This window comes from Temnothorax americanus, unplaced genomic scaffold, assembly GCF_048541705.1.
Source record: "Temnothorax americanus isolate GAGA-0224 unplaced genomic scaffold, ASM4854170v1 Scaffold5, whole genome shotgun sequence".
NCBI lineage: Eukaryota > Metazoa > Arthropoda > Insecta > Hymenoptera > Formicidae > Temnothorax > Temnothorax americanus.
In genome coordinates this window covers 5,010,625-5,038,361 of record NW_027509657.1, presented here as the reverse complement: position 1 = coordinate 5,038,361, position 27,737 = coordinate 5,010,625, and the positions used below count along the sequence as shown (strand labels likewise).

The 27,737-nt window shown below is 38.4% G+C and overlaps 2 protein-coding genes across 5 annotated transcripts in view; one reads left to right on the top strand and one right to left on the bottom strand.

Moving 5' to 3' along the window:
- LOC143904062 (uncharacterized) overlaps positions 1 to 27,737 on the bottom strand; it is a 404,129-nt gene that overhangs the window by 34,213 nt on the left and 342,179 nt on the right. The gene's annotated exons all lie outside the window — the stretch shown is intronic.
- Positions 1 to 27,737, top strand: part of LOC143904053 (uncharacterized) — a 325,508-nt gene that overhangs the window by 53,373 nt on the left and 244,398 nt on the right. For all 4 annotated transcript variants that reach the window (XR_013258841.1, XM_077418274.1, XM_077418273.1 and 1 more), the window contains exon 3: positions 1,495 to 1,667. Coding sequence is in view for 3 of the 4 variants with exons in the window: in XM_077418274.1 (XP_077274400.1) it covers positions 1,504 to 1,667 (164 nt within the window). In the remaining variant the exon portion in view is untranslated. The remainder of the gene's footprint in view (positions 1 to 1,494; positions 1,668 to 27,737) is intronic.

The following is a 27,737-nucleotide window of genomic DNA, read 5'->3' as shown; positions in this document are numbered from 1 at the left end:
CGTCTTCGGTTGGATAACTCGGTGTCACGCGTAACAAGTATGCGCGGATACGCGATTCTCCACATATATACGCATATTGTTTTCGCGGGTGCACTACTATACGAAGGGGAGTTTGCACGACGCTCGTTTTGCACCTCTCATCCTTCTCATTCTCTTCATCGTCCGCCTTCGCATTCACTTTTTCCGGCCTCTGAATTCGCAGTTCCACGAGTGGGCGTTATTGTATTACGATGTATACCACGGGGAAGACTTTTACGGTGCTCCGTGCCACGAATTCGGGTGTAAACGTTATTATTTTTCGCAATTTGCTAAGCAGATGCTCCCCATTGTGAAGCCGCCGTCGGTGCCCGGGGTTTATTTTCCCGGCTCGTCTCTGACAGTCGCCAACATTGCGATATTTTGTTTCTGTTCGTACAGCGGAATTTTTTTTATACGCGAATCTGTGCAATCGTGAAATTTTCATGCTCTTGTATGGACCGAAATATGAGATAGGGGAAAAAAAGGAGAAAATGAAGAGTACATGTGCATAGTGAAATAGAAATTTAAGTTAGTTTTGACACGAGACTTTTTAAATAACTTAGTGAATAATTATCTTAAGGATATTAAAAATATTTTTATGGAAAAAAATCGCGTTTTTACATTTCTCATTTAATTTTACAATGTACGGATTAGGTATAACATATAAACATAAACCGTGAACGAGGAGGTGGTTGAATGTGGAAAACGTTCGTGAGTTTTCTTCGCTGTATATATTTGCATTCTACCTGCATAGACAAAACATTCTCTCTCGTTTTTTAAGAAGTCTTGAGATGAGTTGTAGATAAATGATCGTATACAGACAAATAACTGATCTGCAAAAAAAAAAATTTTTATTTATAGTTAATCTTTTTTATAACCATGTTCTATTTTTCACATAAATTCAAGGATAAAAGAATTATGTCGTCGCATACGTATATTGGTTTTGTTTCCTGCCTTCCAAACACTTTTTGCATGTATTATTCCTAAGGTTAACGATAACGCTACTGAATCGTATCCAGACCCGCTTAGCGCGTTAAACTAGTTTGAATAAACGAAGGGAAACAGACGGGCGAGAAAGAGGCGAGCTGCAAAGTCGACACACCGTGAAGCAGAAGTTTTAACGTTGGTAGTCGTACAGGTCGGTAGTCTCTTTTTCGTTTTTCTTGTCAGTCCTTTCCAAACATTCGCTCTTTTCAGAATTTATCATCATTTCTGTGATCTTCGGCGCCGTTGAAGTTACGGAGAAGCGATACTTTTGCGCCGACCTCGCCGACCGCTTTCTATAATATTTATTCCAATTTCTCGATTCCCCTATAATACATTTTCCGTACAACCAAATATCTAATTATTAAGTTAAACAACAAAAATAGACAAACTATTTTTGTACAAAATGTAATATATTTTTATATTTTTTAAAAATTTTAAATAAAAATACAATTTTTTGAATAACAAAATATTTTATATTATCTTTTACAGATATATACTATGGAGGTGCGAACAGAAAGACCACGGACCGCCGGTCGAATAGCACCAACCGGGAGAGTAACACCGACGGTGCATCAAACCGGTGGAGGGCGAAGAAAAGCTATACCGGTTCCACCACCGAGAGTGCCGACTCCTATGCCTATCGTGAATAATAATCAGCAAAGGTAAGTGCATTTTGAAATTATAATTGAATATGTTTATGCCGGAAGGAATTAATTCTTCAAAATTTCTTTCTTTATCGCAACTATTTTCGAAAATATGTGTACGATATAATTAATTACCAATTTCGCGATATATTATTTGTCGAAAATGAGAATATGATTTCTATCACATGAATAAGCACGGACGATTAATTTAATATCTGGACAAGTGCAAAAATTTTCATCTTCACCTGTTTAATATGCGAATTTGTACACACAATTTGTTGCGAAACTTAAATAATAATTAAATGATGGCAAAGCAAAGCATTAATGTTTTGGAATTGATCCTCTCTCGCATACCATTCGAGTCAGTCGTGCAGAAACGTCCGAGGAAACGTCTGTGGCAATGACTCGATCGTCTGATCCGCAAGTTCGCGGAACTTCATGTAGCGAGGATATATATATCGGGATCGTGCTTTCCGAACTCGCACGGCGCAGGGTTGCTAGGATGTCCATTCGTTCGACGATATGGCTTTGTCCCGCGGTTTAACGGTGGGTTTTACAGCGAGTTTCCAGTCACATCAATTCCTTGCGAGGATAAGTGCCGTTAAGTGTGCCGCTCCAAGGTGCAGTCGTGAATAGTATGTAGTGGCATGGCTCGGGATAGGCACGGCTGATTAAACTCAGCCAGGAAGCGCAAGGTCGTGGCTGCCCACTTCGTTGATCTCCTCTGCCAATCTGCTCCAGCCAAGCGTTGGCTCGTGCAGAACCGGGGATTTGCCCGCCACCACTCGCGGATAATACCACCCCCGAGATGTTAAGCTTCGTGGTTGGCGTATTTTTCGGGGCTGGTGTTCGCCAAGCTTGGGATTTTCGAGGGTGGTTTATCGGAGCGCCACAAACTGCGCACATAAGTTGAGCTTGATAATTGAAAAGCTAAGTGGATGAAGGCGGATGGGTACGCGACACCACAAAGGGTGATTACGCTGTACTCACATGTAACGACTTAATTGGCGATTTTATATATGGAAATGGCGTATGTTTTTTTTGAAAACGCAACATCGATTTTTGTTTTATCTTGTTACATCCAATTTTATTTAATATGAAAATCCTATTACATGTACGTAATATATTCGAATATGAAGTACGTTTTCGGATAAAAGATACTTAAGTATTTAGGTTAATTAAATTTGTGATAAGTTTCGAAATTGGATTTCGTATTTTTCAGGGATTTCCTCTTCCTTCTCTTTCTCCTCTTTTATAGTCTTACGTTCAAGTTTGATAAAGGTCGTTCTTGAGTATGTCACTTAAGCGTACTGTCTAATTAAAGTTCTTCTCGTCTAATTAAGACGCTTTCCTTTTGTGTTGGATCTTGGAAACTAACATCTTAGATAAAAGTCACCGGTAATATAAGCGCCGTCGGAAAAAGCGAAGAAAGAAATATATTCTCACGTTTCGTTTGATGATTGATTATCGACGTCTGGTGAACATTTTTAACGAGTTGCAACCTGTAATTAATTACTATGCAATTACACCCTTTTCCCTCGATAAACACAGGAAACGATAAAGCATATAGAGACCAATAACGCGCAACAGTTTTCCTCGGTTATATATTTGCACCATTAATTAAATCGTAACATTTTCTTGGTAAATTATAATAGATTAATAGAACAAAAACGAATGTAATGTGGAATTTTTAGCAAAATTGACTTATATAACGTACAATGTTTTATTTTTTCGTTGCTAATGGATCTGACATCCGTGAAAATTTTTCAAGTTGTAACCCCGTCAAATAAAGTCTCATACGAATCTCAAGGCTTGTCGGGTTTCATATTCGTAATTATTCGGCTGGACATGGCCACGACGTGTAGTCGTTAAAGGACCTTAATCTCAAGCTTACGGTCCGGAGAGAGAAAGAGAGACAGAAAAAGAAAGAGTAGAAGAGAATAATGGAGCGTAGAAAGGATGGGGGAGTACAGAGATTAGGGAACTGAAGGTTATCTCGAAAAGTGATTGTCATCATTGCCGGAGTCTTCGTCCGGAGTTGCATAGCATAGCGTATTTCTGTGATTTTGCTGTGCATTACGTTTTACGTGAATAAATGTACGTGTTACCGGTAATTAGGTCGTAAAATAGGATCTTGTTTGCATTATTTCAATATTATTTCAATATTATAGTATTAATGTGACAATTAATATTATCATAATATGTAATAAAAGTTATCTTGAATTTACATTTGAGATAACTTTTATTACATAATATTAATAAATTAGATAACATTAATTATGTCACATGAATCAATGATACGAAAAATTGATAACTTTTCTTAATTCAATCAAGATAATTTTGACAAAGAGAAAAATTTTATGTAACAGGATGTTCCCACTAATAAAGTTAACAATCATTACTCTTTCTAATAATTTTATGACAACTGTTGCAAAATATAATGTAGCTATAATTTTTATAGCAATTGACGTATAAATATATTTTATTTTGTTTATATATACGGGATGTGCCGTAGTTTTATTTTTAGTCCATTTTTATTTTGAATATCTGGGTTTTTTTCTTGAATATATATTTGATATAATCGAACATATATTATACAACGCGAACCTATTAATTACGAGCGAGTGACTATTTCAACCGCAAAAAAATATTTGCGTCAGTGTGAGTTATCGAGTAAAATTAAATGCATAATGGTTAAATGCTGATCATTGAAATTCTACGATTTTCTGGTTCGCGGTATTTTTATGATTTTCGTGGCATCCCTTTTCCGACTCTCTCTCTCTCTCTTTCTCTCTCTCTCTCTCTCTCTCTCTCTCTCTCTCTCTCTCTCTCTCTCTCTCTCTCTCTCTCTCTCTCTCTCTCTCTCTCTCTCTCTCTCTCTCTCTCTCCATACGTACATTTCATTAAATACCCCTTTTTTTCCCGCATTCGCGACCACCCTTCGTAAATATTCGTGCGGCGAAGGTTCTACAGCTATTCGCCATGAATCCCCGTTCCCCGGGGGTGAACGTAGACGCGCAGCGAATGCGGGAGGGGTGGGGTGCGTCAGGAAGTTTGAAGTATTTTTCTCATAAAGCTTTCGAAGTATCTAAAATATTTGCGACGATGCGGATTTCGCTTTGGGATTTTAATTAATTAACGACCCGACACGCGCTGGCTAGGCCGAACGAACCAGTTCGGTCAGACGATGTGTGTGAGGGAAGGCGATGATAGCGGCAAGTGGGTGGAGGAGGTAAAGGTTCATTAGAACCTCGTGCAGCTTGAAATTCTGTCGACCACAATGTAAATAACTCACTCGTGCTTTATATAAAGCAGAGGGAGGACCTTTGTGCCAAAGAGCCGCCCGTATGCGTTCATTAGCTGGTGTTTAGCTTTAGTTACACCGGTACATTTCGAACCGTTTCTGTCGCGCGTGAACACGTCCGCGTATCATGCATTACACGCGTGTACGTGAAGAATCGTTGAAACGCATCGGAGGCGAGAGAGTATCTGGCTTCGTCCGGAAATGCGAAGCCTCACCGTATCCGTTTGCCCTGGGGTAATTGCATGGAAACTGATTGGATAAAAGGAACACCTAATGGCGTACTAGATTAAGAACTTGTTAAATCAGGAAAGATAAGCAAGATTGTTTTACAAATGATTTCGTGATACTTTAATTAACAATACGTGAGATAATGCTCGAGTTTCCAATGCGTATTTCTTTCTTTCCATGGGAGATGAAAATATAAAATAGGCATAGGTGCGAAAGGTGACTAACTTGTGCGTTGCGAATCTGCATAAGTATAGGTATCTTTCACCGCGAATGCACAATTACAGGTAAGCGGATAAAAGATACGAGATGCTGTAGATTACAATTATCGTTGCAACTCGGTCGAGCCGCATGGTCGCCTCGGTGAGGAAATAATGCGAAAGACAATAATTCCGATCTTTCAAAGCGGTTCTCCAGAATCTGGTACGTTTCCTGGGAATATTGTTATACTAACGAACGCGCCGGAATATGCCACCGCGGTGGAATATACGCCAATTAGCTCGTATTTTTCGTCAAAGAGATCAAACCCTTTTCTGTATTAGTACAGGACCAGAGGACGTAAAGAGTCGTTGGTAGAGACCAAGTGGAGGCAATGTTGGAGATAATATCAAAGGATAGTTAAGCCGTAGCATAGAGCGCCTGTGTCAGAGAGCTTTTGTGATTTTCTGTACGAGGAAAACGCGTTCTACGCTCTTTTTTGTAAATTTAATCTATTGTGTCGCGCTGTTAATTTATTCTTTTTTACGCCGTTTTTCGTACACTTTGGCAAGAAATTATCCGTGAGAGTTTGTTAGAAAAGTTTGCGCGAGTTCGGTGGAAGAAGTATGATATCAGAGAAAAATAAAACACCGCACTGATTAGATAGGGTGAGTTCGAAGAACTCCGGATCGCGTAATTTTAATGATGAATCTTAAGTCGATAGTTTTCAAGGAAACTTTTCTTATAAGGCTATTTGCTTACAATTTTTAATGAATCTTCTCCACAACAAATAATTAAAGCATAAATCAAAAATTCGAAAGAAATAATGTCCATAATGAATGTAAACTGTATATAATAAATATAAGATTTTATTGGCTAGGTGCATCTCACAAACAGTGTTTACTCCCTTACCATGTTATAACAGAATCACGTCTAATAAATATTCGTTTTCCTTATTATAACGCCATGGTAATTAAATCATTTTATGACACGAATTGACACATCTTCCGCGTTCATTTGAACTTTGTCATCTCGTCCTCGGTTCAATATCCTCTCGCGCGTGATGCCACCGTATGAATCCAATTTGAGAGCGGTTGAAAGACTACCACTCGATTGATTTGTCGCGCATGTCGAGAGTTAATTAGCTTGGAGATGCTAACCTAAAGGTTCTCTAGCTGGCGACTTTTAATCAAGCGATTAATCAAGCGATAGCCGAACATATATCGACGTCCATGTATATGTGACAATCAACCGTTTAAAACCACACGTTGATCGAGTTTCTTGTGATTTATCTAATTATTATTGTTTAACTGTTGCATTTTCTAATTACGCTCGTATAAAAAAATAATATATTTTTTGCTATCTTTTCTTATTTTCCGTAATTATCCATATATAGATGGACGTAACGTATGATATTTCAGTATTTATAATTTTTGAATTTTTTATATATCTTTTTTTACAATTTTCAAAAATAATTTATTAATAACTTTATTACTTGACACACAATCTTAACAATGTCGGATTTTTTCAAGTTATCTCTTGTTTTATTCGTTGATTATAATTGAAATTATCAACATATGTCAATAAACTGACTTTTGATTATAGTTTACTTTTTTATCTATAGATATTTTAGACTTATACTGTTTTTTTCTCTCTGGTATTGATTTATGTGGATGTATCCTTACCAGAGATACCAGAGATGCATACACGAAAAACTAGCGATTAGTGACTCTCGATAGCAATTTACTTTTTTACGGCTTTTGATAACGAGTCGTTTCTTTACGGTTCTTTGAGAGTGATTTACCTCTTTACAACTGTTGATAGAGACTCGCGGGTTTCACGGGATTTGATAGTGATTTATATTTCGTCATGCGGACTATTCCGTTCGCCGCCTTTTTTCATCCCGCATTGATCTGCACCGACGAATCTATCGGCGGCCGCGCGCGCTTTCTGCTTTCGGTTTTTGATGGATTGTGCGAGTACGCGTGAATGCGCCACCTCAAATACGTCGAGGTGCTTAACGAGGCAGATTTTCACGGGAACGGCCAACAAATGGGAAAACGGATATCCTGCTACGATGCCGTGTACGTTTGCGATTCGAATCGCGGCGAACTACGCGTACGAGAATGGCACAGCGCGTCCGCAACGCAGGTCAAAGGCCCGCAGAATTTTTTAACAAGCCCAGGAGCCGTTTCCATAAGAGGAAGGGGTGCCAAACCACGTGTGCTCAGGTGTCACAAAAATACCATAATTCCTACCATTCCGACCATTCCAACCCTTGACGTAGTTAAGGAGTAGTAACAATGACTGAATATGTAATCTCCGTTTTTATTTTCTTTATCGTTTTCAACACATACATAAAATGCATTAAGAGTAATAAGGAGTAAGAAATGATATCTTGTAAAAAAAATATTATATTTCGACGGAATATTATTTTAACTTTTTTTATTTAAATACGTGAAATATATATCTACATATTAGATACTGGCATGAGTTAAGCGTTAATAATGGACATATTGGCCTGTTACTACGTTTACGCGCGAGCGTTACTTCTGTAGTAACTTACGATATATTACTCGTTTACGCGGAGTAAATTATCGTAAGTTACTACAAAATCCCGAAGGAATTATCGTAAGTTACTACAGAAGTAACGCTCGCGTAAACGTAGTATGTGTTTATTTTCGTTTGTTCTACAAAATATTAATAATGAATTAAGAACGATCAGCTAATATTTTTTGGAAAAATTATTTTGTAGTAAAATGTTTTTTTTAAGTAGTGTGAGATAACCTTCCCTTAGATTAAATTTCGGTGTTCGAGAGTTAACGTAACAGTACAAGATCTGCCTTATCGGCGCGCGATATACCCGGTGTCGCGATAGAAAGCGCTTGGTATCTCGATCTAGCGGCAGGTCACAGAACACCATTGAAGGGATGCTGCGACGTCGGGACGCCGCGCGTCGATGATGCTCGGCGTCTCCGTTGGTAGGCGCCACTTTCCGGAGAGCCGTCGCCTCCTGGAGGGTGTCTTTCACCCTCGGCGGCGCGGTCGAAACTTTCCTCTATCGAGAGAGATTCATGGTGAAACCAAACTTGTAAACTTGGAAACGTCCGCAGTACTACTCCGTATAATTAATTAGATCGTGAAAATAATGTGCTTCCAATACCTATCATGGAATCGTATCAAACTGCGTAAACTTGAGCGTTAGCTTGGTTGAGATTCGTTCAATTTTCGCAATGTAATAGTTAACAATTGAAATCAATTCGAAGTTAACTTTGTTGTTAATTTCTCTGTCTTTTATAGCCTTTAAAGATTTCATTCGTTGTTATTGACCAAATTGCGCTTGAATTAACGCGTCGCTTAACGTATCGCGAACACATAACAGCGGACAATACAGATCACCGATCTAACGTTCAATCGCTTTTCGCGAATGCGTTTATCACATTATCTCGGGAATCACGTCGTATTTATCCACCATCGTGAATACTTTATCAGTCGCAGGTCGTTAACCTAATGGAATAATGGAAACGGCGTTAAGGCCGAGGGGATCAATATAGTGCACTTTCGCCGTCGTCATTTACGAAGGCCGAGGCCAATCGTAAGAAAAGACATCGTGAGGAAAAGGCGATAGAATCCGCGCGGCTCTAATAGCGCGTGAACACACTTAATGGAACCATTTGAATCATAATGCGGTCGATCGGGGCCACGATTGGCAGTTTCCACCCGGGGGATCTCAGACAGCGCGTCTTGCTCTAATCGTCTTTTCTTATTAGAAAACCGGATCGGTCAATCCCGCACCGTTACGAGGCAATCTCTCTTATAATGATAAAAGATCGATAATTTCAATATAAACGTGCGTGAGTTACTTTCATGTCATTTCTATAAAGCACATCGGTTCTCGCATGGAAATAAATTATTTTTGCCGCTCCATTTCTCTTTATAATTACGAACTAATGTTAATTAAATTCTGTTCATAAACAGTATGTCAATTATTTTAAAGATAAATTGATAAATAGCTAATAGATAGCACAGAAATTAGAAATAGGTATATATAAGAGTATAAAATTAAACCGAAGTGCGAAGCATATATGATAAAATGTTAAAGGAAAGTGCGATAAGCAATCTTTCACTCGAAGGTTTTTAAAAAGAGTGGGAGTTGCGCTTCGATCTTGTAATCGATATCGTACGCGCGACTAATACGGCATCGTGGCTTACAGTGTAGTTCCATAGTCGAATATAATTATTTGTAATTTATTTAATATCCGCGTTTTTTAACGATGTTAATTACGCGCGATGAGGCCGCCTCTCTATTGCCGTTTTCGCGCACGCGTATAATCATTTCCCAGATATTAAACCTTGAGTCTCATGATCTCCGATACTTGTTTCTCTCCTTTGTTTTTGCGCGATAACAACTTCAATGTTATGACTGTCTTCCTGTTTTCTCGACTCTTCAGTTCAATTCACTTGATGATTTTCTTTCTCCGTTAATGGCCCTAAAATATATCGCGTTTAATTTTTTATATATAGCATTTAAGAAAGAAAATGACGTCTTGAAAATTATTACGAAAACAATTTTAACGTTTATAGATATTTATCGATTGCACTTTAGTTGCGTATAGAATTGCGAATGTTTAATTAACGTTAGCCAGAAATAGACGGAATATATATGTAGAAAGACATGGACAAATGATAATGTTATCGTAAGAGTTAAATGCTAAATACGCTTAATGAGACATCGATTAGAAACTGCAGTGCCTCACAAGTCGCTTTCCATTAATTAGCATGACTTAAAGAAGAAAAAATATTAGCTAGTTTAAATGGGACGGATTCATTTCGTGCATGAAAATGAGATAAGATTTATAGAAAGCCAACATTTTTTTTAAATCTGTATTTTTATGATAATATTCTTACAATTATATATATATATATATATATATATATATATATATATATATGTATAATTAGTTTCAGCATTAAAAGCTGTTTATGAGATATAAATTGAGATATTATAGTCAAATCATATAAATGTTTAATAATTTCAATTTGGAAATATCGATGATCGGTTTAGTTGTCGCTAAGGGCAGAGTTCAAACGCGCAGACAGTGCTTACAAGCGCGCACTATTTGCAGCCGTCGAGATAACGATCGATATTTCGACCATGAAGCTCCGTTAATGAGATCGTTTAATTCCACGCTCGCGCGACTCCACGTACGCGCTTACAGGTCGTTATAGAACTCGCTGCTGTCGCCTCAGACGTCTATAATAATGATGCTAAATTACCATCTCTATCTGTCGTATCTCCAGTAACCCTTCCAGAGAATGACCAGGACGAGCGGGGGTCCTGTGGTAGGTAGTTCTGTGACTGATTTTACATTGAGGTTTTCGGATAGGATATGGACAGCCGCAATAGTGTAACCACAACCAATGTTTAATATATAATAATAATATATACAAATCTGTTATATATAATTATATATAGTTTATAAAACAATTTTACACAAATATTTACAATTTTATATAAAATATATAATTTTATTATGCAAAATAAACTAAAAATTAAAAAAATGATATTTAATCTACTGATATATATAATTTTTCGTTAAACGATTTATTTCATTCGTATTATTCGCGTGCTATTTAAGTGTCAGTGATTGGTCACTTGGAAATATACATAAGTGTGTAGCGGATACACACGTGTGTGCATAAATGCGTCCGGTGCCAATGATCCGTTGTGAATAATCGACATTGCGTTTACCCGCGTCTACCTGCGACGTTGGGTGGACAAGTGGGCGTATAGGACATGGATCACAAGATTATCTTGTCCATGGGATACCCTGTCTAAGAGATATTCTGTTTAAGTGTACATCGTACCATCGAGCATTGTCTCGTCGAAACGTGGAAATGTTAATCGAGAAAACCGTTTTGTCAAATGGTTAAGTTACTCGTATTTTCTTTTGATTGATATATCTTTTAAATATGAATTCTTTAAAAACATGCTAACATTATTCTTTGCGAGAGAAAAGCTGATTAAATACTGTTTTTAAATAATTTTAAAAAAGTCGTTATATGGATAAAATAAAAAAATAAATCTGCTTCTATGAGTTATTATGGAACTATTAAATAATGCATGTAAATAATTAAACGGTGAATAATATATTGCTTTTCATTTTATCGTTCGTGAAACAATGACCATTGAAACGCGCGAGACTATAACACACGGGTGACAGTGATTGTTATAGGAAAAATCTGTAACGGACAGTGTTTAGTGTTTTAATTTTATTTTTCAGCTGATTCCTCTCTCATTCTCTTTCTCCTTTTCTCTCTTTCCACGATTTACGGTCAATATTCGCGTTTCTACGGCGTGAGCCTAAACATTTTATTATTCATTGCGCACGTAAATATAAGCTGGCTATTATGACATATACGCACACCGTACGGCTTACCGTATCATAAAATTTGCGTGAGACCGCTTTTCTGTAAATCACGAACGTAATAACAGGGCACAATAGCAAATCTCAATTGTGAATCTGTTGTATCATTTTCGCTCACAAGCTCGGAATGCGCGCGCGCACGTTTCGTTTACGTTTATTCGGCTTATTAATTGCAAGCGATACGGTGTATTCGTATTTGCCTCAAAATATATTCGTAATTGAAATATTACATGATGATACAGTCGCGCACAAATGCTGGGCCGATGATATTTACATCAACGTTAAGGGCTGTCACCTTTGTATACCCTGATTAAACAAGAAAAACAAGATTAAAATTTAATAGAACATAATTAATTTTATTAAACAAACGAAACGATCGATATATGTTTCTACCAATAAAACATGCATTTTATTTATACAAACATATAGTCCATCACACGCATATACATACACACATAGCTATACTTTTCTTTGAATTTATTTTTCCTTGTGTATCTTTCTTTCCATTAGCTGATATCTACATAAAATATTTAAATTTATTGTGTTCATTCCGTTGTAATTGCTTCTCGTTTATTTCCTGCAATCGTTAGTTACAACTGACCTTAAGAAGAAATCGAACCACGCACACGCGTCGTTATCACTTCCGGCGCATTCGCCTTCGAATAAGCTGACTCTGTTATCGGTGGCGCTATCTTAGGCGTTGGTAAATGCGTTTTAACGACGGTATAATTAATTAATCCTTGAACGGCGCGCTGCGGTGCAAATAGTGGAGCTACGGAAATTATATGCCGGTGCGTCAATATCAGCATCAGCTCGCGGAATGCGCCTCTATGTACTTAACGAGACAACGCGCGCGAGTCTGGCAAATTCAGAGTGCGGTGGTATAACCAACATATCGACCTGCCGGTTGTACATTCGCGCCGAGTCGTTACAGGAGAGATACCCATATGAGATACGCACAATAGTGATATCTTTCTGATACTCTTCTGGCCGTTTCCGTGTAGCACGACCAGGGAGTAAGACACTATAAATGTTCTCTTGCACCGGTTACCTCTCACAATCCATATATTGTTGCTCGCGTAACAATTGCCATTTATTGCCTGTGCTTCTTTTTATCTATGAAATTTTTTATTACTTTCTCGTTAATTTTTCTTAATAAAAATAAAATTAAAATAATAATATACTGCGTACAACTTAAAAATGTATAAAAATCTAGAGATTTTTTTATGCATATATCTATATGCAACATATCTTCATGATTTTTGAGATTTGCATTCTCTTTCGACAACGATTTCGATACAAACTATAAATACGTGTTTTGCGTTTGACAAGCGCACGTTTATTCGTTATTTTATTGTCATCGACAGCTACGACGAACAGTGTGTCATTTCGAAACAACATCGATACGCAACATGGCGCATTGTTCGTATATACTATATTTTATGGAGATTTTCGAGGGAATGGGTTGAGTTTCCTTCTCGCAATGTTTAGAATTTATCGTGAATCGCAATGTCTTTGTAATTTTCATCATGAGATTCTCGTTGCAATGTTTATAAATGTTCTTTTCTCCCGTTCGGTGCATGTAATGAAGGAACAGATGTTAGTTGTGTTATTATTGAAACTGGATCCCGGATTATTAATAACGAGAGACACAGTTATAACTCATATATACCGTGTTACCGTTATTGGCGATACATAATTGCTTATCGACATACTTTCATTAATCAATATATCGACTTAATTTATATGCAACCACCGCTACTATTTTTCGAAGTAGTCATGAACAGATCCAATATATCTTCGTCAGCTTTCGATAATATCGATACACCGATGTACCGATTATGCTCGAGTCTCGAGTCCATCTTTCGAAGTATTATAAAATCGATTCAAAAATCCGGCTGAGAGATACACGTGCGATAAAGGCATATCAATGAGCAGGCAGAAAAGCGACGAGTAAAGTAGCTCCATTCTGTCGCGGAGGAGCAGGATCGCGGCAAGTCGGCGCGATAACAAATCGATGATAAATCTCCTTCGACGCTCACAATCGCCACTCACGGCGGCGATTTGGCTGGTGTCGCTGGATCATAGACCCACGGGGTCTCTGGAGGCGCCGGGCTACATCGGCGGCGGGAATGTAATGCGGTCCACTATGTGGAATGCCCATGGGCCGGAGTACGCGTGTCCCGGCCTGATGTTGATGGATAAGCGGCTCGCGCTACGCTGATGCGCGATTTGTCATCGTACGGCTGATGCGCGTGCACGCTGTTGTTCTTTATGTCCGTATCCGTGTATCTTACTATTTGAGATGGACGCTGCCACTAGACTCTTTTGATTCTGTGCTCGCGCACGTTTCGCCGCGTTCGTTGCGTCCTCGAGAGAAGACGGTACGTGGGTGACGGGAATCTTTTTAAAAGCCGAGGTGATGGATACCGATAAAATATTCTTGAAGGACCTATTAAAATATAAAGATATTTAATCTTTAATACACTTAATATTATACACATTGATTCAAAAGGCAATTTTTTTCAAAAAATTAAATTGATGATAAAGGTTGTGCTGAAGTTCAGAAAAGTTAGGAATGATACTGAATCATTATAGAGAAATACATAATTTTCTAAAAGATTTAATACATTTTCATAAAATGTTTTTGCATTTTCTAAATGCATCATAATATGTATTAAGACACAGGAGGTAGACCTAAAGGAGCACACAGTTAGGATCCCTATTACCTGCACGGTGATACTAGTTTAGTCTATTTTACGTCGATGTGTACACGATGATATTCTATCGATGAAACTTTCATGTGTCCGATAAAAAAAAAAAGATCGATACGGCACGTGGATAGATTTCGTCAAGCAGCACATCTCTGTGAGGCTTGACGCGAAACGATGCCCTGTACAAGAATCTCAATTATTCATGACGACCCGCGCGCTCGACTCTCAAGTGTACCCTTCACACGCGCTATATCGTCGCACCATGCAAAGCAGAAACCCTCCGAGGACTCTGCCTCCCGTTCGTTTCCTTTTGTTCTCTCCCACGAGCGAATAACGATCGTCCGTGAAGCTATTCGCGCACGTCCGAGGCTTGCTTTACGTGCCAGTGAAATATCCCAAAATTATACGGTAATATCTGGCGGCGACATAAACGCACACACGTACGCAACGGGGTTGTTCCTGGGGGAGCGTCACCTGTGCGAGATGGAGAGAGGGGGAGAAGGATACGAAGATGCGAGGGCATCTCTAGGGATCTCTCTCTCTCTCTTCGCTTCTTCCTTTTCCTCCCCCCTGCGGCGAACATTTTCATAAACTCCCTCATAAAGCATACTCGCATCCTGGCATGCAACCCGCCGTCAAAAGCGCAAAATGGATACATTGGCATTAATTACGCTTGAATGGCACCGCGAAAGCGGTTTCGTAACTTTCCACCAACAATCCTGAAATACCAACAAGTGGGAGGATCAGGGTTGGAGAGGAGTAAAGGATGAAGCAGATCGTACGGTGTGGTGAAACGCAGACGCAACGTAATGTTAAACAGACGTTGCGAGTAAATTGTGACATGAATTTTGTTCACTTCAGGCACACTTTCTAGACATTTTTATACTTCTTTTTTTTTCCATTTCGACAGCGCGAACGTACACCTTTTATTTTAAGCGCAAAAATGCGAGATTGTGCTGAATGTGACAACTTTATAATTTAGAAAATTATTTTGAGAGAGATAGAGGGGGGAGGAGAGAAAAAAGCACTAAATGTGCAAAGTATAACTTTCCTTTGAGAATTAAATCTGTAAATTTTTATTTAAAATTTTGAACAGAGAAAATGTATAGTCGGATTATCGACTGTCAAAATTATTATTTATTTTTTGTTTTAATTTTTTTATTTTATATGTATTATTTTCGTACTTTTTAATGACATTATCTTTAATCATTATGACGCTCACAATCAGCTTCCTTGAGCATTGTAATCACAGCTATCACAGCTGCAGGTTTACCGAGAAGGAAACAAAATTTTAGACACACATTTTGCTGTTCTTTAATATCAGTTATTTTTACCTTATAAAAAAATTGCCAAACACAATTATATTGCAGACACTACAAAAAAAACTCCTGTGTGAACTGACACGATGGCACAATGCCACGTGGTAGACTGTTTCGCAATACTGTAAATTCGCAATATTTAACGGCAAAACTCTGAACGAGTTCCAGTTTGCATGTTCAAATTTTGGAAACTTTGGAGTACCTCCTCATATACCCGTTACAATTTTTACATCTATCTGTTAAACGTAGCAAGATATTTCCTAGAAGTTATCACTGAATGTTATTCATAAATAAAAATGTATTATAAAGATAAAAACTATATTTAAAGATCCGTTGCAGAATTTTAAATTATTTTTTTTATATTTAAATCAAATAAACTTGGTTATTTAATTTTCGTAGCATTTATTTTAAAATAAATGTTTTGATATGGACGATAGGTATATAATTGCGACTCTTTTAAGAAGATATTTAAGAAAAATGACTATATGAATACCTCACAAATGTGATATAATTAAGGCATCGCAGATTTATGTCGACGTGCAAAAATATACATACTATAAAAAGTTAGCGAATCGCTTTGGTCTTTCTTATATTTTATGACGCAAACTGCTTATATGGCTGTCTACTGTTTTATGGGAGACCGCGACGAGAGAGGGCGAATTCATTCGAAATGCGGTAATGAAATGTCGTGCCTAAGACGCTATTGGACGACAAGACAACGCACTTATAGGATCCGCGGAGTATCAGGAGATTATATAATACGGGTATGCACTCGTGTGCGTTACGCGATAGGGAAGCAACACTAAATACTTACGTAGACGCCTATGCAGGTCGTACTTACGGACATTTATACCTTCCTTCGAGGATTCAGGCTACACTATGAATGCGCGCGTAACGACCGTCGTAAAAACGTTTTTGAACGTTACGGATTTTGCAATCTCTTTTACGCAATCTTCTGAGACTATTCAATATCGTCGTCGTGAAAAGTGAACATTACAATATAATGTTACGACCAATTTTATAAATCGTCGTAGATTTGTCGTCGGATTATTTTAGATTTTATTTATCTGGAGAAAACACCCGGAGATTTTACAAACGATTAGAAACAACTTAAGCTTTTTTATTTATTATAAAACAGTAGCGAATAAAATGTTATTCATAAATATTAACACAAACATTACCTAATTCCGGATTGCATTACATATTGAAATCGTACGATATATATACAGAGACATCCATACATACATATAACTATGAGGTATGCATACGTGAATAGTTCTGTAACAAAAAATACAAATTCCAGCGCTGCATTGCGTGCTCATACCACGTCATATCGAAATTTTCGTATTGAAATTTAATACACGTTAAATCCCCTGAAATTCTCGTCGTATACAGGATTAAGCGGGAAGCTGGAAGGTATACCGAGAATTCCATATCATTATGAACAATCACAGATTAAAATTTAGAACGAATATATTGTTAAGTCATGCCCATTATTGTTATCAGGTTTGAATATGTTATTCTTTTATATTCTGAAAAACGAGAACGTATCAAGTTATAAGAGGATATTCGAAACAGAAGATAAATTTATTATAATTTACATTTTAGAAAATGTTTCTCAATTAAATCAATTTTTTGATGCAATCCATTCGGGCATTTATATATAATGGGTAGAGAGAAGATCGAAAGGAAAGAGTGATAATATTTTTTTAATCCAAAGAACCGTTACAATCAGACTGCACTTATTCCTCGAATTACCGACGTAACAACTTTCAGACGTTTGCAATAAAAACATTTCCTCAGTGACATCTTATAAATGTATACTCAGTAGCAATCGTGCCGTGATAAACGCGGATAGAAAGATGCCGATAATCAATCTTAGGATCTTCGTTGCTACTTGCTATAAGAAGTTCCTTTCGTTTCCTCTGTCAGGCTCATTTCAGTAATCCGCGAACAAGAACCTCGGAGAAAAGACGGTAAAATGACGAGGAAAATCGTTTCTTCGAATAGAATGTTAACGTCTTCAGTGGTCTAGCCGTTTTCGGGAGGAAACCATTTTCCGACCAAGAGATCCCCAGATCTGGTCGGGAAGGCAGTGCAAACTTTTCACGCCGAGTAATCGCATGTTACTGCGCCATAATAGTTAGGTATATTGGTCACACTCTCCTTAGTTTGTCGAAAAAGTCTCTCTAGCAATCAGGTTAGCCATCTGAAGTCAACTCTTTACTTCCGCACGTATATTTATTACGATCGTGATATTTTTTTAGCATTTTAGTTGCTAGAAACTTTTTTTAAATTGTATTTTTATTATTTATAAAATAACACTGTGAAATCTCAAAGTGTATTTTTTAATATTTTTTAACTGTGACATAATATTAGTTTATATTTTTCCTTAAACAATCTTGGATAGCGCATTATGTAAATTATGTATATTAATAAAGATAATCGCGATTCATATAGCACGCTGCAATTGATAGCGGCCGCTATAATTGCTTTTTCCTTTCACCTCATTAAAAAAGTAGCGTTTCCTAATTCTCGCTCATCCCTTGAGCTTGCCCTTCATTAACGCGGCGGGATCCATCGTCGTCGGAACAAGTCGATACTCGTGCCTCCACAATTAACCAAATTAACGGGCAATTAGTCCGGGAACCTCGGCGCTCGAATAAGCGCGGGAGCCAGAGTTTACCTGCCATCCCGGGACTCATCTTCCCTTCTTCAGCCACGTCATCCCACCGCTCGCCGTCAATTTCTATCCGACGTTCCATCATCTCGGGGCTAAAGTGTCGATCGAATTACATTACGGCTTGTAGACCCCGAGGAGGACGACTTTCGTGTTGCCCTCCGTGCCTTCCTAAGTCGAGGACCCTATTGCATATGAATATAAGTGTATTATCATAATATCGTGCCGAGGGATGGCTCTTCTTCTGGTTGGCTGCCAGGGGGATAAAATCTCCGAAATAGCATAGGCGAGGGATGGAAGCTCACTTTTACAGGATGTATATGAGCGAAAATCCCCGATACGTATGTGCCGGAATGCAGAATCGCGTCGAAGGAATGCGGATGAGTTTGCGCGCACGTGACGGAACCTGAAATATCACGATGCACCATAATACACCTTTATAACGTTAAATCTGACCCCAAATAGAACGGTTAAAATAATATAAAAATATTACGCGATGTGTATTGTGTCTCAAGTTTTGTACATTTGTTCCTTTGCGGGCAGTTTCTTCTGTAACAAGAATTTAATTGACAATGAGATTTTAAAAACTTATTGTTATTTATCTTACATTAGTTATAATTAAATTTCATATTTTGTGAAAGTAAAATTTATTTGAAGTATGAAAAAAATAAGATGCAACAGTTTGTTTGCAATGATAAAAACTTTTAGCTCTTTAGTGACTTATAAATAAAAATCCCTTCTTTCAAAATACCTTCTTCCACTAAGCTTTAATTAATAGATAACATCTCGCTTTTTTCATGTAAACTGTGCTTAAAAATCGAAACTATGAAGAGCTCTATTAATGTTACTATGATAATGTGACGCAACCACATTTAATTAATGTCAACGAAATGAGTATTGTACCTCTGACGTACTCGCTTAATTATCCTTTCTACGTCGATCCTACCGTATACATAGCGTTGGCGGTGCAGCTAAGGGAATTGATTATCTCTCCCCGGGAAGCAGTTCTTCGAGCCGCTGACAATGCCATTCACGTCTCGATCGAGGTGTCTGTATTTATCCGCAGCCTGCTCGGATTTGTCCGTCAATTAACGACCGTGCTTTAATTAATACCAGCTCCATCGCGTGTTGTGAGCTCGTTGGGATATAATGTCAAAGATTGACGACCTTCCTATAGAAAGCCAAGGAAGAATCGATCGACCGTCTATGATGACGAGCGTAGCCAAGAGCATAATACAAAACAGAAACCGTAACTTGAAACTCCAAGAATTCCTATACGATAATTATAAAACTAATTATTTTAAGAACTGATTAATTTAAAGACATTCTCTTTCTTTTCCCTCAAAAAAGATATTCGATAGAATTTTAATAAATAAAATCTCATTATAATTGCTAATGAGCAAAGCAGAGCAATTTTGATTTGCAAATTACATCTTAACAAATTTAATATATTAATATATTTAAAAAAAAATTGTTTACTGAGATAATCAGAAAGTTCTGAGATATAAATAAAATCACAAAACTGTTTGAAGGCTCTACGACGTATTAAAAAAAAATTGCGATTCATTTTCATCGTTTAGACGTCTTCTGGTCGATTGCATTAACGTTGACTGCAAAGTATGTCGATGCATGATGATGATGAGAAGCGTACTGCCAGACAGCGGGAGACTGTTACCTGTCTTCGGGATAATGGAATAAATAAAGCAGGTTTCTCTCGGGAGAAAGGAGGAGGAAGCGAGCTTGCTTGTTCCGCGACCGTCCTCCCATTGTGTCAGCCTGACTTCGCAAGAATTGACTTCACCGGTTTATTACGTTTGTTCCCTTTCTTGGATCGTTCGAATCGAACACGGGGCCCTTCGATTTCCCATTCAAAACTTATCGAGTAGAGAGGGAAGATTAAACGGACATTCAGTGTCGAATGTGCGGCATCTTGCTTTTTACGGATGCACAACGAAAGTTTTAACGCGCATTCTACTAAATTTGATAAATTTAGATAATTAGATATTGAAGATTTTGTAAAGATCACTTTGTCTTTGTTTCAATCTAAATAATATTTTATATATAACGTTATAAGAATTTTGAAAAAAATCTATTATACGAGATGCTTGTATTTATCCGCGTTTCTCTTTTAGATTAAAGAAAATTTGACATTGGTAAAATATAATTATTGATTTACAATTATAATCAGATAGAACAAAAAGATTCTCAAAGGTTATTGTCATTTATATGAGTTTTGTATTAAGAAAAAATAACGTTTTTTTTATATAATATTTCTATAATATGTGTGCGATACATCGGAATAAAAGATATCCTTCTAACGAGAACCTATTCCTTCGCTCGATCCGAATTTATGCGGCGTCGAAGGTATAATATATAAAATGGAATACAGAAGCGAGAACGTGCGGTTGCGGTTTGCAGTTGCTGGGTGCGCTCCGTAGTTTCCGTGGCAGCAAATCGATGGCCATTACTTTGATAGTCCAGTTTTTAGTTGGTCTTCCTCCCTCCCCGTCGGGCCCTTGCTCCGCCGGCTCCGCCGGAGAACAATGGGTCACAAATCAACGGCGGTGGCCGCTAAATCTCGCGAGGTCCCATAGCTACGGCTACGTAAGTCCTAACGATGCGTGGAATAGAAGAAGGTGAACGTTTCGGTGCCGGGATATCGTGTCTTTTCTTTTCTTCCCGTGTTCGTGTTCCGTCTCGTTCGTGAAAAGGGTTTCGGCAGCGCGGTAGTTACGCCATATCCATTACCTTCTTTGCAACCATCAGAAGCGCAGGGACGGAAATCACAATCATCGTCAGCTTTTCTCTTCTTACACAGAATCTAATCACTGCACATTAGATATATTCCGAGGTTAATCATACTTTTTGCAGTGACGCAGTCGTCGGATCGCGACTTGAACACTTTGCGGGATATAATTTACGTTTGATGACGGTTGTCATTTTCCTTGTTTCTCCTCTTTTCCCTTTAAAGTTATAACGTAGGATTTTATGTTTCTCCCAAAGTAATGTGGCAGACAAAAGACGGTCCATTAGGGAACGCGATTTCCTAGTGTATAGCTCCTTGCGACTCACCTCACGGATGTCTCTGGCTACCCCTAAACGTTTATCATTCTCCGATAAGCGACTATTTCAGGACACATCCAGAGACATCAAATGCAGCTGGAAGGAGAGCTGGAAAACAGAGAAGGCTCTTCGAGGCCTCTTAGTACCTCTTTCGAGAACTCAGCCGTGATATCGTGTGAAGAGACCGACGCCGACGTGTCCTCGGGGCTGCAGGTAGTTGCGAAGCTACACGGCGAAGCAAGCATGGAAGGTGGCTCCCAACAAAGATAAAGGGAAATGGCGCGGGCAAAGAACACGGTGCATTCTTGCCGATTATCGTTATCGTCGATACGCGCCTTGCTACCGGCGCGCGGCTAGGTTGCCTCGAATGCCTACTCGTAAGCGGCGGAATATGGTACCGGAATATTACAGATACTCGTTCGGCGCAGGCATACGCGACGTACGCGGAGCGAAAGAAGAAAAATAAGACGGAGAGGGCGAGACAGCCAGATGACGAGGAAAAGGAAGAAGGGAGATCCCCGGGGGTTGCTGCCAAGCCGATACCATCTGATAGCCTATTTATCTTTCGACGCGCTTACCTTCGGCTCACCCTTTGCTTGGTGTGCGTCGAGCTCTTTACTTGACACCTTTTACCTCATTCTCACGGAGCTATCTTCAAGAATGTAATCGTGCAACGCTGTTGATTCGAGCGCGCAGCAAATTTTGCATAAGCAAAATTTGCTGAGCTGTTTCTGAATTTCCCAAGGGGGGGGTAACATATGCACATGTAGCAAAGTGTATCAAATTTTCGGTGGTTGTATTCTCGTCATACCGTTAGCGCTAAATGTGATTATCTGGTTCTGAGTTTGTCGTAATTTAAAATACTAGTTATTTTAATCTACGAAACCGCATGAATACTGAATGAGCATTCTGATAGAAATAGGCTACTCTTCTGAAAAGTAGTTAATCGAGAATGCATTTGAGAATTGCCTTTGCAATCAGCTTCGTATTTAGAAGCATTGTATAAATGCAAGTATACTTGAGCGAAATAATATTACGGTATTCTATATTTAAAATTGACATAAAAAATTATGCTTTTATCTTGTTTATTACTAAATTGTCGAATCTAGTTAGGAATAAAGTAATATCATATTCGGATCGTTATCGTTTTGAGTTTACAGTTTACATCATGCATGCACTATTGATAAGCACCGATCAATACCAAGATGGAAGAGGATAGAGAAAGAGATCCGGAACGAACTCGATTCTATCGCGTTATGGGAGCGCGGTACATTCAGGCAGATCGATATCGCGGGTCTTAACGGATTTACGACCTGTGTTATCTCTCAAAGGTACCGACGACCACGCACTCCGCGATCGCTAAGATGGGATCGTTTAACGATTTCGTTCCGGAATCTTACCTATGCTCAATGCCAACGATTGTTCGACGTTTAGAAAGTACGCGCCATAAACGATCTCAATTTCGATAACCGCTCTTTCCGGGAAATTCTTATTTCGCGTCGCGCGAGCAACAGCGAGGTCCCTTATTGAGATCGTATACCGAATCGCTGAACGTATTTGCATTGAATAGAATAGACGTGACTTTACATAAGCACAGTGATATATAGAGAATTGGAAGGAACGGGTTTATGGGAATATATAAATCCGAGCATTCTTATATTTGATTTACCAATGCAATCTTTCATGCACGTTGATTTACCCGAAATTCCTGAAACTAGACAGAAGAATCGGAACGAACACATCAATCTGTAACACTTATTTTCGAAAATGTTGCACGTTATGAGAATTTTTTTGAAAAGTAATTATTTTAAACAGATAAGAAGAGAATGAGACATTAAAAGGATAGAGCAGCATGCATCTAAAGTGCGATAACTTCCCAGACTACTAGAGACTACGCTGTTAGTTTATAACCTGGAGTGTTATCGCACTTAGGTTCGAAGGTACTGAATGGTATCGTCGCGCCGAAGTAGACGTGGAACATCGTTATTTTCTCGAAAAATACATAGTTATTCCTCTCTACCGATATATATATATTATGGCGGATTTCTCTTCGTGCAAATGCTAATCGCCATCGGTTAATATCAAAGAGGTTATTGGAATGCGAGTCTCGTTATTCATTTATCTTCATTTCTTTCTCGTTTTCGCCGATCGCTCATTTATTCAAAACTATTTCCTCTGGATTATGAAGTGTCGTTATCGTACATCGATGCATCCTCGATGAATATTGCAACATCTTTTTGCACCTTCTGGATGAAAATAACTTTCGTGTCGTGGAATAAACTTCGACTTTAAATATGAACTTGACGAATTATTCTTTGCATAAGAGAATTGCGTTTCCAATATACTATTTTTATTCTGTGTAAAGCATAAAAAAATTTTATAATAAATAAAAGGTTTGAATTTGAAGGATTTAAATTTAAATTGAAGAATATTCTCTAATTTAATTATAAAATGAAGTAATGACACTGTTATGGAAATATAACGTTGATATTTTTAAAAATAAAATATTGATACAACTTTCACAGTGCGATAATTATGCGTAAATAACCAAAATAACCGTCTAGAAATTAAATATGTTCCAAAGATGTGATTTATGTATTTCAAAGAGATTTGCTAAAAATTTACTTGAGCAATTTTCGTCATAAACGGGGTAAATAGTAGATCATGGCATGTGAAGACCTGCCATAGATCGTTGATATGCATACGCATGAATTGGTTATAAACACGGTACATAAGGATAGTACTAGCAAATTGTCTTGTTGGTCTTTGCCCAGGTCTTTGTATGCAAAGATCCTTGTATCTACTACATATCCGCCAGATATTACGGACGCAAGTGCATCTTTGCTTATAAATGTGAATCAAGCGTCATAACGCGGAATATAAGCCGCGCGTACGCGTGTCCCAGCATAATCAGAACTGTTTGCAGCAACGACAAATATCGATTGTACACGCGATGTCAAGAACGCATTTGGTTTTTTTTTAGTTGGCATTCTTTCGGCAGATTGAACAAAACTGCGCGTTTTATTGAAATACCAAAACATTAAAAACTTGTGATAAACCTGGCATCCAAAAGAAAAAAAAATGGTAGGAATGTTCAAATTATTTAAAAAAATCTTATTGTGGTGACAACATATGTACTTTAAAGCATTGTATTTACAAGAAGGTAGTTGAAAAATAGAGGTTATAATATTAGCATGCATATCCTTGACTTTTACGAGAGAAAAATTTGCTAGAAATAGTGTTGATCGCGTAGCAGATTTCAGAACTGCGGATTCCTCGGATCCTCCGAAGATCCGAGATGCATCATCGTTCGCCGATCGTATTATGCAGGTAACGATCGGTAATCTATAGCGCTTTGCTGGGAAATGACCGGTTAAGAAGATATCTAAAGCAGACGGACCGCGGAAGATCGAGAGGCCCCGTCCATCGATTTTACTCCCACTAAATAGCCGGATTTACGTTTTACTGCGCGACCGGCGCTTTATCGCTCGTGAAAACGGCAAGAATGTTACCTAGGTGTGTGTACCGTTTTTTTCTTCACCGCCTAGTAGCTGCCAGTTTTATTTCAGGGTTGCGGCCGAGAGAAACGTTGTTATTCGCGTCTGCAACCGTACCACGAGGTAACAGTCGAAGCGTGAAATTTCTGATGTAATTTTCAAGTCAAACGGTTGTATGAATCGATCAGTGGCATGAATTGTGACTCGTGCAGTGATTTATGGCGATTATTCTGCTACTAACTGCATATTTTTGAAGAGGACGATAAAAATATTGTTAAAGAGAGAGTTATTTATTCTTTATTTATTAATTTATCTTATTTTTAATACTCGATGCTTATCTGCATAATAACTTCGTATCTTTTTCGTTTAATCTTTTTATTCTTCGAGATCTGAATAAAATGACAGAATTGTACTTCTTCCTTGGCAGAGAAAATTACGCTAATGTCTAGTAAAGATCATGAAAACATTTGAATACATTCGAAAACATTCTCAGTCTCTTAAAGGAAACGATCGCCTAAGATCCATATGCGAGATGATACCTGCTGCGTTAGTAGCAATTTGCTGATTTAACGACAGTGCAAGGACAGGTATTGAGCGAGAAAACTCATTAAATTATCGAGTTTATCGTTCGGGTACTCATAAAGTGTGTGACAAGGATCCCTCCGTATTGGCTTCTGACTTTGCCGCGAGTTTTGGCGGGATAAGTTGTAGTTTGGACGAAAATTCGAGTGTCCGTTGCTTTCATCTTTCATGCCGCACACATTGTAAACGCAGTGATGATGGTTGAACGAAACAAAACGAAAATGCATATAATAGATCGTTCAAGTTTACACATTTTTATTAAATTAACACGTCGAGAGGTAAGAAACTCTTCATGTGTGGAATAAATATTCGTTTTATAAGTTGAGCTTTCTTTTATATTAAAATTAAAAACATTCGCAGTTTGTCGTCTTAGCGACGCGACAGGCGTCCTTTTGGCACAGCGCAACGCGCCGTACATTTTCGTTTCCATTGCCCGCTCCATTGCTCGCGGACGCGAGACGAAGTAAGTTTCTCAAGTCTACCGTGAATTTTCATTCAGCGAGCGGCCGGCGCGGATTTTCGTGAGAACCGTCTCGAGAGGTTTGTATAGGGGGATACACCTGCAGAAAACAGGAGGTGGGAGACTGCCGGGCGACCGCGACGCATTTACGGAGATTTAGAGCGAGCGTAACGGCGCGGTTCGCCTCGGCTCGGCGTTGGATTTCGTCCGTTGGTCGCCTCTTCTCGGGTCCCGCCGAGGAGGTTCCGTAAAACTCGCGGAGACGAGCAAAAGGAAGTATATGCGTAGTCCTGAAGATTATCTTCCTTGCTATGGTCGTCCGATCTTCTCTCGTCGTATCCGTCGTCCCTCTTTGTACTGTTCCTCTTTCTTTACTCGCGTCTCACGCTTGCTTCGTGCAGATGGCTACTTTTTCATCCTCTGCGTTATTAACTCCCACACTTACCTCGTTGCGCCTTATACGAGAAGAATGGGAAAGTACCATGTTCCACCTTCGCTGATCGTCCCAGATACTTATATTCGCGTCGTTGAGTTGATGCGGATGAATGAAAAAGAAACGATCGATCGATAGCCATTGTGATAGCGATCGTAAGCGTCTCTTTAAATTCCCACGATTAAAATATTATTGATGTTAATATATAAAGTCAGTCTATAAACAATTAAAAAATTATTAATTATATTTTAAACATCATGCATGACGAAAATCCAAATTTAACGACAGTTAATTGCTTCTATTCGGATTCATTCTATTTGAAGATTCCATGTTTGAAGCATTCAATAATGCTTTTATGACTTTTGACAAACTAAATGTACCGTTTTGCATGAAGACTACATAATAAATATTCTATATCATTATTCTCTATAACTCCATTTGTGTTTTTTTATTTTGATATAAGAGACAGAGTTAAAAATAATGAAATAATTATCAAAAGTAACACATATTTTAATTTTCTAAATAGGTTAAAATGACATTTGATGTTGCATTGCTTCGCATTGCTAAGAAATAAAATGTTAAATTTTATCTTTAGTCCGCACTTTTTATCTGCAAATTTAGTTTTGTTAACCATTACCGCGGAGAAGAGAAAACTGGCTGGAAAAAAAAAACCCAAGAATATGTTGTGCCTATATTTTTGCTTTGAGAAGGTAGACTGGTTCCCCACGAAAGGAAACCGCCTGGTAATCGTACGTAATCGGGTAAATTGCTCGACATTCGAGATTGTACGTATTCCGGACGGAGGAGTTCGCGTCTTTAAGGTGTTCGAGGTGCTGATCCGTAGCCGGGACCAATAATTTAGACGGTTTCGGGGGATCCCGGCAATAATTTAACTCGCTGGGGAGGCCTGAACCGGCAGCTGCGCCACGACAGCTGGCACGGGGCGACGGAGTCGCGATAAACTCTCATAATTCACTTATGGGATATCCACGGCGTATCCGCGTTTCAGCCCCGCTCCTTTCGCAGTCACACCGCGCGTCGCTTAAACGCGCGCTTCGGAGCTGAGGAACTCTCCATTGAATGCGAATGCGTGTTTCGTAATGTTTGTATATATACACACACGCGCGGGCGCGCGATTATTCATAGGCGACATAGGCGTGCATTGTGCGCACGGGACCACGCTTT